We start from the raw sequence: 11,978 nt of genomic DNA, 5'->3' as shown, positions 1-11,978 counted from the left end.
CTTGTCGTGTTTTTCGTGTTTGTCGTTTTTATCGTGTTATGTATGATTAAGTATTCATTAAATAAACTAATTTTTATTTATTTTATCTTTGTCGTGTCGTGTCGTGTTTGTCGTTTTTTAATTCGTTCGTTTTCGTGTTAGTTAAAAAAAACACGACATCGTGTCGTGTCGTGTTCGTGTTACATAAAACATTGTCGTGTCGTGTCGTGTCAGACAGAAACACGAAACGATAACACGATTTGCCACCCCTAGTATAAATACAAGCTTGGAATACACAACAAGAAGATTTTTCTAAAAGAAATTTACTTCGAATTACTTTTAGGTTTTTTCAAGTCCTATTAAAATGTTTATATGTATTTACTTATCTTCAAGTTTTGATGTATAACTTACTCAAAACAAGCTCGTTTTATCGAGTATAATTATGATTAAATCTTTCAAACAATTCGAGTTTTTTAAATTATGTTTGAATGATTTGAATCTTTTCCAAACTAAATTCATGTATCACACACAAAAAAATGCATAAATAAAAAAGGTAACAAAGAGTTTATATATCAAATGTTTAGTTTCCACGATACAACGTGATAATTTTTTTTACTTCTAGTTAGTCACAATTCATGATAACATTATTTTACTTCCAATTAGTTACCATTACTCTTAGGGCCATATTTTTCCGCTTTCTTATCAATCCATGCTCTCATATCAGCCAACACAAGATTAGCAGCGTCATCAGGTTCCCCTTGTATCAACGAATGGTACATACCCTCGTACATCTTTAAAGCCTTGTCCTCACTCGCCGCCTTCTCATACAACATCTGGGACCCCGTGGGGCATGTGACCCCATCTGCGGTCCCATGTAATGTCAAGAAAGGGGCTGTGACTTTGTGGAAGTTGTTTTGTATGTAATTTGTTACCCTGACAACTTCTCTCATTGTACCTACTCTTGGCCTCCCTGCATACCGTTTTGGATTTACAGCTATTATTTTTAGCTTTTCGGGATCTCTGATTGCCTTTCCCACCATCTTGTTATCTGGCATGGCGGCCCATGTATCCGCAAACCCGAATAGTAGCCCGTACATTGTTAAATGTAGCTTCAATTCATTAAAAACATATTTTGATTCAACAGTCATGGCACAAATTATATGCTTTAAAAAAGTTAACAAGATGAACTTAGTTAATGCGGTAAATGTTTTTTTATATAATGCAAACAGTAAAAAAAATCAGTTTATTTGCAAATTTACTTTAATTCATGTACCTCATGTATGTCATTCTTTTGCATACGTTTTGAAATTTATTTATTTATATAAACATTTAAAGGGAAAAAAATATGACTTGAATACATATTTAACAAATTTTATATAATCATTGTTTGCCTTCTTTGGGCCTTCGGGGTGATTTGTTTGCATACTATGGACCATGGAGCAGACCGGACATCCCACACGGACCGAATCATGACCTCATGAGCCCCCCAGCGTACTTAAAATATCTTTTATTTAAAAGTATCAAATTACAATAAATCATTTTGTAAATTCGAATTAATTAATCCTACGTGCCTTAAAGTTGATTAAATTATAATGTAAAACGTAAATGTTTTCCTTAAAATATTTATTATGCTAAAACTATGTATATGGTATTCATTACTAGAGGCCCAAAATTCTTTACTTGTTCTATACTTGTATCAGAATTAGGTATGCCTTATGCGTGGGTCGATGAGTCATGTTAGGCCCATTTATCTAGTGTTTTGAAATTTGAACAACATTAAATTTAAGAAAAATCAAATATCACATGTTTTATTATATCATGTTGACCCAGAAAATGAAATTCGTGTAAACGTGATAAACTTGAAGTGGACTCTTGCTTACATTTACATATAAAATATACATCACGTTACATTTGTCATTAATGGTTGGACACTTTTTTAAGTGGACTAGACGACTAGGTGCCATTAGCGTGTAAGTGGGTTAGGTGCAACTCTCTTTCGTAAGACTTCCTAGTTCCTAGTAATGAGGTTAGTCTTCATCTTAAATGATAATATCATAATTTTTTATTAAATAATCAGAGTTAAATGCTTTATTGTAGTATAATCATTAATCAAATGCGAAATATATTGTTTAAATGTATTGTTCTTGTTAATCAGATAATTAGTCTATTATAATATTCTAACAATTATTTTCTCTTAATAAAAGTATCAATATGTTATATGCCAGTTTCTTTAACAACTTATTTTTTTGGTGAGGTATATTAATGTTTTTAAAAACTTCAATTTAGCGTTGAAAGAAATTATTATATAATTAGAATACGAATGAAAATTATTTATATAGGATTTTCTTTTATATAATCAGAGTTCTTTGGCTAACAAATTATTATATAATCAGAATACAAATGAAAATTACTTCATAAGCAAACTTTTCTACTAATGGATCATAAAAATATGCAGTTTGTGCCTTCAACCAGTTTGTTCATCATAAAGTAACCTAATGTCATGAAAATAGATTTTGCATTATACAATCTTATCCTATCTCATGTTATATGTAATTATATGTTAATTTATCATCTTTTTTCCATGTGCATTTGAAGCAATCGAAATTGAAATTAAGACGATGAATGTGGTAGTGCATTACCTTGGATGGAATCATGTTTTCCGGAATGACAAAGAGAGGCGCTGAGAAGATCAAACCGGTCCACGTGTCAGGTTCTGATTGGAAGTACATAAGCATGGTGATCATGCCGCCCATTGATTCCCCGAACAGGAATGCCGGAAGTTTACAGTAGGTTTCGCTACGGCGAACGCTGAGAAAGTATGATAATGACGCCGCAGCAACCTTGTCCATATCGCCGAGGTATCCATGGAGTCCCTCCGATCGACCATGGCCAAGGAGATCGGCGGCGAAAACAGCGTATCCCCACTTGGCGTACTCAATACAGATCTTCTGAAAGCACCAGCTGGTGTCGGATCCATAACCGTGAGTCATGAACACGGCGGCCTTCACCGGTTGATCTTCGTTCAATGGAAGCCATGATTGAGTAAATAGTTTTCCGTTTGGTGTTTCGAAGTAGGATTTTGAGTTACGTACTCCTTGCGATTTGTAGAATTCTTCCTCAGGTGTTTCTCCCCAGAAGAAAGTTGTCGCCGGTGGGAATGGAGAAACATTCGGCGGTGGCGGCATGGTTGACGACGACGGTGGTTGTGGTTGATGGACTTCTTTCCCCTTTTGGACAACTGAGCACGCAGATAAAAAAGCGGAGCTGTTTATGTAAGTCGATGGAGAATTGGAAAAGGGAACCGGGTTGATGGAGCTATTTAGGTAGGGGTGCGAATAATTGGACCGGTGAAGGGGGTAGGTGAACCTACTACGCGGGTCTACCAAGAACGGATGGGGTGGTGTTCCGGATGAAAGCATTGCGTTGAAGAATGATTTATGTGGGGTCCAGAGTAGTTGTTGAGCCATCGTGGAAGTTGTGACTCGTCTCCGATTACGAAAGTCAGCAAATAAATATTATAAAATGGAGCACAAAAATACCAAAATAAAATATGGATACAAACTTGAAAATGTATCTTTAAGAAATTAATAAAGAAAAGGATTATTAAAAAATTATATAAAGAGTCAAAATGTAATTTTAAAATATAGTAAGGAACCAAATTATAATGTATAAAATACTAATAATTTAACTTTAAAATTATAAGGGTTGAAAACTGTTAAATAAAAATTAATTAAGGAGAAAGAATATAAATATATATAAATTTTAAAATTACAAGGATAAAAATTGTTACATCAAAATTAGTTTAGGGGTACAAAATATAAAAACAAATAAAAATAAAAGGAGGAAAACGTAAAAAGAATTGAAAGTATGAAAACTTAGAAAATGATTTTGCTTAGGTGGAATGAAGAATCGCCTCACATACCTATTTTGGTAATATATATATATATATATATATATATATATATATATATATATATATATATATATAATATAAAGGAGAAAGAATATAAATATATATAAATTTTAAAATTATAAGGATAAAAATTGTTACATCAAAATTAATTTAGGGATACAAAATATAAAAACAAATAAAAGTAAACGGAGGAAAACTAAAAAAGAATTGAAAGTATGAAAACTTAGAAAAAGATTTTGCTTACCTGGAATGAATAGTGAATTGTCTCACGCATGGTTGTCAAAATCGCGATCCTGATCGTAGGATCGTACGATCCTACGATTCTAGGTATGAAAAACGATCCGGATCGTAAAATGATCGTATTTGGGGTAGGATCGCAGGTAGGATCGTAAGATCGTAGGTAGGATCGTAGGATCGAGATCCGATCCAATCCTACCTTCCTTTGATTTTTTTTTTCAAATGATTTTTTTTACCACTTTATGTCTTTTACCTTTTACCAATTTACAATTTATCATTATTGTGGCTTATGACTAATATTTTGAAGTTTTTATAACTTTTGAACGAAAAAATAAATGTTTGAAATATTTTTCATGATTAAAATTATAAATTACAATTATATTTTATTTTGTGGGATCTTAGGATCCCGGTCCCAATCTTATGATCCTAATCTTGCAAACCCAAAAATGATCTTATGTAGGATCCCGATCTTGACAACCTTGGTGTCACGTACCTATTTTAGTAATTAATATATATATATATATATATATATATATATATATATATATATATATATATATATATATATATATATATATAATTGTTCGACCATCTCCACTTAACTATTTTATGTATAGCTTATTTTCTTTTCCCGCACCATATTCTTATTAAATTTATTAAATAAAATATTATTAATTTAAATATTATTTAATTACTGATCGTTAAAAAAATAACTAACTGATTTAATGTTATTAATTGAAATGTTTTATAAAACTCATTCATCATGTTTGTTGTATTTTAAACATATATATAATATTTTTAAAAATAATAATAATTAATAAATTAAATTAAATATATTACGATACATAAAAATTAAAATAAATACTATAAAATCCAAGTTCATATTTCGTTTATATCTTTGCACACAACTTTATGTATACAATTATATTAGAGATCAAAATGAAAAAAGAAATTATGTAAAATAATAAAACTTTAATAGTTAAATATAATAAGATAACTTACAGGGTGGAGACGACTATGACAATGCTTGTCCGAGTAACAAGACGGTGACTAGGATTAATTTTTATACCTAAAACGGGTACAGGGTGGGGACGACTGTGGCACTACTTGTCCAATTTAATACCCGATTATATATATATATATATATATATATATATATATATATATATATATATATATATATATATATATATATATATATATATATATATATATATATATACACACGATCAAAGTGCGTTGCTAAATTAGACTTTTGAGATAAGCATAGCAGTGTCTAATGTTGTAGTCAATAAGCTAGCTAAACACTCTTATCATATAACAAAAGATATCCACCATCAGAGAAAATAAAGCAAACCTCCTCCCTGAATGATTTCCTGATACTCTGATAGAGGAATTTGGTGTAGCTTTTAAGATGTTTCTTTTCCTCCACAACCATTATTAGACGACCTTGCCAAATTCAACTTCCATCCCAATATTTGTTTATTGGACCTTCTTTTCAGCTTTTTTAGTTTAGCTTTTTTAGTTTTTCCTTCTTTATCAGTCTTAAGTTTTGTATATAAGGATTTCCCATACTCCATTTTTACATATAAGGATTTCTCAGTCTATATCTTAGTATTTAAGGATTTGCAACTCCAAACCTCAAGAAAATAACACTAATTTATAAAACAATAAGATTATGTAAACATACATTGTACAAAATGATTTAGAAGAATATATTGATTAATAATGAATATGGTATCAAGAGGGCATTGAAGAACATAAAACTGAAGGATCTTAGTATCTCACATAACATTTTCCAAAGCAAAAATCTCTCTGTGAACATGGACCTGATAGATGGTTTGAACTCATAAATATGGTGAAACAACAACCAAAGAATCCAATACCTTCGACATCCTTTATGTTTTGAGTTGCTAGTTTTGTGCAATAGTTGCTTAGATATTCTTTCAACAACATGTGAATCTTTAAATACCTCCATTATTTTTTTTTACCAAAAATGCAAACCAATTATTAATTTAAAAGCTTTAGAAATAGTCAATTCACTTCATCATTACAAGAGCCTTCGAACTTCAGTAACAATTCGTTGGATCACTCCACTTAACAACAACACATCAACATCAAATGACTAGTTTTGATGTTTAATAAATATTTAAAAAATGATGGCAAATTGGGGTACGAAGGAAAAAAATAAAGGGTTAAGGGGTTCTTTGGAATTGCTTATTTTACTCATTAAACATTGTTAGATAAAAGTGTTTATTAGTTTATAATGATAATAAAATGAGTTTCTACAAAAATTGGATTACCATATGCTATTGTAGCAAAAAATTATAAATTGATAATTTCTTTTTAAAAAAATGATTGAACAAGTTTATAGACATTTTAGGTGAACAAACTTATAAATATTTTAAAAACTCTTTTTTGAAGGTAGTAAAAAGTTGTCTTTAAAAACAATTTTATATTTCTCCAACAATTTTTTAAGTTTATTCGTTTTTTTAAAAGCTATTAAGTAAATAAACATTTTTTTCAAACTCAATTACCACCTTGTACTTTTTTTTTTGGTTACTATGGAATTAATGAAATAATAGCTAATTTTATTATGTAATTTAAATCTTTGAATTTTTTCCCAACTTTAGTTTAAATTAGAGGCATCAATTGACGACACGACATGAAAAAAATATATAATAAGAAACGAAATTGGGATGAAACTGAAATTCGAATCCGTATACGTGTCAAGTATAAAAAACACGATGTTGTGTCGTGTTCGTGTTCAAAATTTGACATGATTTAGCATTTGTTTGTCGTGTTATATATGATTAAGTATTAATTAAATAATCTTTTCGTTATTTTATGTTATCTTTATCGTGTCGTATCATGTTTTTCGTTTTTTAATTGGTTTGTTTCGTGTTAGTTAAAAAAACGACATCATGTCGTGTTGTATTAGACAAAAACACGACAAATTGCCCGATTTGCCACCAGTCACCTCCGGACGGCGGTGGAAACGTCGGGCTGTGCGACGTTAGGACATTGGATCACAGATTATTGAATATACATTGAACAGATTATATATATAACATAAATATCACTTCCATTATGGATAAAAATATTACATCAGAATACGTTTCTGAAATACTAGAAATTCTAATACAAAAGGTGTCTTAATCGTTAGGCATAACTATAACGATAATAAGTCTTCGGTAGCTTCATCGATCAATCACTACTTTCGGGAGTGTAATCTTCCATCTCACCGCTTCACATGTGGTTTTGAAATGTCAACATAATGTTGGTGAGTTTACAGGTTTTGTATATTGTACTTTGAAAATACTTTTTGTGCATCAATTTGTCAAGTTTTTTGTAAAAGTATTTTGATTTTTTGCTTTGATAGTATTTTACGTTACTAGGGCTTCCGAAATTCTTATTCATCTTATATACTATTAGTTTATCCATTTCTTAGGAGTATTCTTATGGAAATGAGTGCTTTTAAAAGCAGGGTAGCTGAGAGTGAACTTAATGTAGGTTAGTTGGATACAGTCCAACCTTCACCTACATAACTGTGTACTTATGACGTAATTAGAATCTCAATGTTTTATTGTATAACTATAATTAATATATAATATTATTTAAACAGATATTCTTAGTAGAACCAACCGGCAAGAGTGGTGATATAACCATTATTCGAGTTGAGTGACAACATAACATACTACTTCATGAGTTGCCCACATCTCAGAAGAACAGCTGATCGTACTACTCATTCATATTGGCAGTCACTCTCATAGATTTCTCATAGCAAATATTATTTGTGTGAGTTGATCGTAGTGACGACATAATAAACTACTACAATCCATTTGAGTTGAGCGTAGTGACGACATAATATATTACTATTATCCGTTTGAGTTGAGTGTTGTGACGACATAATATACCACTATTATCCGTTTGACTTGAGTGTAGTGACGACATAATATACTACTATTATCCATTTGAGTTGAGCGTAGTGACGACATAATATATTACTATTATCCGTCCGTGTAATATCCCAAGTCCAGGTATACCTTATAAGCCCTTGTTCTTTTGGTAAATTGTCAAGTTTAGTCCTTATTGAGAAAAGGTGGTAAATAAGTACGTGGGGCGTACGCGAGTGTACCCTCAGCGTACTCATATGCGTGTTTTTGACGCGGAAGCCACCTAGTACGCTGGGCGTACTAGGCCCAAAGTGGAAACCCTAATTTGGGGTGTGTCCTTATATAAAGGATATGATGGCCTCATTCCTGGCCACCATTCTCAGAAAAGTAACCCTCTCAAACCCTAATCCTCGTGCTTGAGCTTGTGTGTGTCCATTTGAGAGCTTTTGAGTGATTTTGTGTGTTCTTGAAGCGAAAAAGGAGCTTTGAAGAAGAAGGAGTGGGAGTCCAGGCTATAGATCTGAGCATACCTGTGTTGGGAGCTTCATTTGGAGGTATAAAGCTCAAAGCTTTCTCACTCTTTTGTTTTGTGCATCACGTTAGACCATTTTAGGGTTTTAGTCCCAAAGTTGCATGCTTTATGAGAAAATGAGATCCAAAGATTATGAGCAGCTCCTTTGAGTGTCTTTAGGGATATAGTGTCATAAAAATCGAGACTTGGATGTTTAAATCAACCCATGCATGAGATATGAACATTATTAGATAGGAGAATGAGAGTTTTGGGTGTTTGTGACTTTATCAGCCATTCAAAGGCTTAAAGTCACTAACTTTATGGAGTAAGAGCCTTTAGGGAGTCCAGATCTGTGATATGAGCCAAGGTCTTAACTGATTAAGACCAAAAGAGTAGAAGGAGCAAAACTGGGGCGTACGCCGAGCGTAATCCCAGTACGCGCAGCGTAGGGTTGAGAATCCCTGATGCATGCTGTGACATCCCCAAATTTCACGGCCAGAAAAGACCGATTTTGTTTATGCTTTATAAAAATTAGAGTACTTCTTTTAATAAAAATCTTGCGGAATTTGTTCCCAGAAAAACATGACAAATATGTTATCAAAGCATTTCCGAAGAAATGTATTTTTATTCATTTTAAAACATTTGGGATGTCATCGTCAATATAGAAACATAAGCATAGACATAACTTACATTCATTTACACTAGTGATCTACATCTCTTTTAAATCTCTCAGTGTAAAGTAACTTCATATCGACACCTGTGATACAAATAAACTGAGTGGGTCAGGTTTGGAAACCTGGTGAGCATATAGGGTTTTCAACCCACAATAAATAATTATATTAATTTCAATCATCAAACAATCAACCCAATTACCCATCCCCATTATCTTCTCTATTTCTTAAGGTTTTACCCTAAGAATTAACTATCCTTCCTTCATTCATTTCTAAGGATTGACCTAAGGAATTGGCATAAAGTCCATTGCTGCCCAAGGTTCATCTATACTGTACTAAATCCATAGCTACCATCGTTTTATTATAAGGCACTAAATCTATAGCTGCCAGGGTTTTAAGAGTACACTGGTGAACATCAAGTCCACAACACCTACAAGTTGTGAGCTTGCTAGTGTTCCACAGGACTGTCTAGAATAGTCCGTGGTTGTCATCCCTACTCTGCTGAATGACGGGGGCCATCGTTTGGGTAAAGGCTTCACTCATTTTTCACCTGTCACCCTCATCTCATGATCTATATCATCTTTCGTCTCATCCTCAAACTAATCTTTCCTCACACACCATCTATTTCATCTACCCATGTTCTACCCAATATATTTGTAGATATATATATATATATATATATATATATATATATATATATATATATATGCGGTAGAAGAAAGTAACTACACACTCACCTGATAATACGATGATCGGACAGCACCTCGTCTCTTAAAACAATTGTTTCCGATAAAACCGGGATGCTTTTCTTGAAAACCGGGCTTCTCGTGGGCAGAGTTTCGGCTCGAAAACTTTACTTCTCGGGATATTCGGGCTTCGGTACTTGCTTCGGGTCTCGGGAATGATACCGGGGCTTCGGGGGTATTTCTTGCACGCAAAACGAGGAAATATGGGAGAGAGAGAAAGATTTTGAGCAAAAAAGATCGGCAGCCTCGGCCTTCTATTTATAGGGGCTGATCCCTACGATTACGCTGGGCGTAACTTCAGAGTACGCTGGGCGTACTCCCTCTACAAGCAGTACGTTGGGCGTACTTCGGTTACGTTGGGCGTACTCTTCGGATAAGCTTTGGTATGCGTGCCTCGAACTTCAAAAATTCATAACTTTCGCATACGAGCTCCGTTTTCGATATTCTTTATATCCACGCGTAGGTGAGACTATGCTCTATAACTTTCATTTAGACTCTGTCGGCTAATTTTGACTTTATTTTTATTATGTTATTTTTAGTAGGCCGGGACAGGAAAACTCCGTTATAAAATCATAAATTCTTCATCCGACGTCCGTTTTCGTCTGTCTTTTTACCCTTGGACTACTAACGACGAGATCTTCGATTCTCGTTTAGATTGTTTTGGTCAAATATCACTCGATCTCAATTTCGAGATTTGGGTTGTATACCGCTAAGTCGAAACTTAGAAAAATCATAACTTCCTCATACGAAGTCAGATTTAGACGTTCTTTTCATGCACGCTCTCGGTTTAACGAACTCTACCACTTTCGTTTAGACCACTAAGGCTAAATATCGCTCTATCGTAAATTCACTATTTACGTCGCGCTGTGTCGTGCCGGTTCTGTCGCGAAACTTCGACAGGTCATAACTTCTTCGTTATAACTCGGATTTTCGTCGTTCTTTATATGTACAGAATCCTTGTAACATATAATACAACTTAGTTAAGATTACTCCTTCTAAATAATCTTCCATCAAAAAGTCATTTTTGATGCTTATCGTCTCTAAATTGACTAGCCCGGATCTACGGGCGTTACAATTATCTCCCCCTTAGGATGATTACGTCCCGGAATCATCAACGAAATAGGGCTTGTATAATGATTCCATACGTTATCTTTCCATCCTAAGTAATAACTGTGATGCTAAATCTTGCACCTGTTCTTCGTACTATGTTGGACTTTCAATCGTAACTTACGAGTTACAAAATAAATCCTTATTGTGGACTCCTTCTTCTTCTTAGGATAAATACTTTCCTTTATCTATTGTAACAGACCGATGGGTCGTGCTCCAATGACCTCTCATCGCATGATGTAACGCTTAGACTCGGGTCTTTTAGAGTTAAATTCCAAAATGGAATATACCTTTCTTCATATTCTAATGTGATATAACCACATTTTAGCATGTAGTATCTCTAGCTGCAAGCTTCTTTAACAACGAGTGTGATGCTATCGATCGTATTGATTTCAATCTTCTGACTTAAGTCAGATGCTACCTCGAACTTGGTTCTCCGAACCACGTAACAAACTCATTGTAGTCGGACTCAATTTGATGTGACCACTTAGGTCAGATTAACATTCATCTTCTGAGTCGTTACCGAAACGATGGTAACGACATATATGAATAAAAACGAACTCAATTACAAGCTTCTTGGTAACCTTGTGACCTTCCCTGATCCAAGCGTGAGTCCTGTGCTTCCAGTAGTATAGATCTCTACTACTATTCACACCTACTCATACGCATCCCAAGTATTGTCTCGCAGTCCCCAAGTCCTAAAATCACAAAACAATTTAACACATACGAATATGTCCAATTAATCATAAAATTTTCCTAGACTCTACTAGGACTTCTTCCATGCGTATCATTAATCATCAATTCTACTTCAACTCGGTTGGTGATGGAAATTCCAGACGATGGGACAACTTCAAGAATTACACCAATCGTTCCATCATCCTGCCACTCGAAGGTGTACTTCAGACGTACCGTACTCCT

At 33.5% G+C, this 11,978-nt stretch overlaps 1 protein-coding gene across 1 annotated transcript; it reads right to left on the bottom strand.

Annotated features, from left to right (window-relative positions):
• Nucleotides 1-524: 524 nt before the first annotated feature.
• LOC145140665 (caffeoylshikimate esterase-like) lies at nt 525-3,293 on the bottom strand. The gene is made up of 2 exons (XM_079074092.1): nt 2,619-3,293; nt 525-1,088 (listed from the first exon to the last, which is right to left on the bottom strand). Exons 1-2 carry the CDS (start codon nt 3,162-3,164, stop codon nt 639-641), a joined length of 996 nt encoding a protein of 331 aa, XP_078930218.1. The 5' UTR covers nt 3,165-3,293; the 3' UTR covers nt 525-638.
• Between the last annotated feature and the right edge of the window lie 8,685 nt (nt 3,294-11,978).

This window comes from Lactuca virosa, chromosome 1, assembly GCF_052849685.1.
Source record: "Lactuca virosa cultivar CGN04683 chromosome 1, Lactuca_virosa_CGN04683_v6, whole genome shotgun sequence".
Taxonomy (NCBI): domain Eukaryota; kingdom Viridiplantae; phylum Streptophyta; class Magnoliopsida; order Asterales; family Asteraceae; genus Lactuca; species Lactuca virosa.
Note: the sequence above shows the minus strand (reverse complement) of the source record. Positions and strands in the feature narration are given on the sequence as shown.

Excerpts from the sequence above, each read along its gene's own strand:
- LOC145140665 (XM_079074092.1), bottom strand. The coding sequence starts at position 3,164 with ATGCCGCCACCGCCGAATGTTTCTCCATTCCCACCGGCGACAACTTTC. Across the intron at positions 1,089-2,618 it reads AAAACATGATTCCATCCAAG|CTACATTTAACAATGTACGG; the intron begins GTAATGCACTAC and ends AATGAATTGAAG.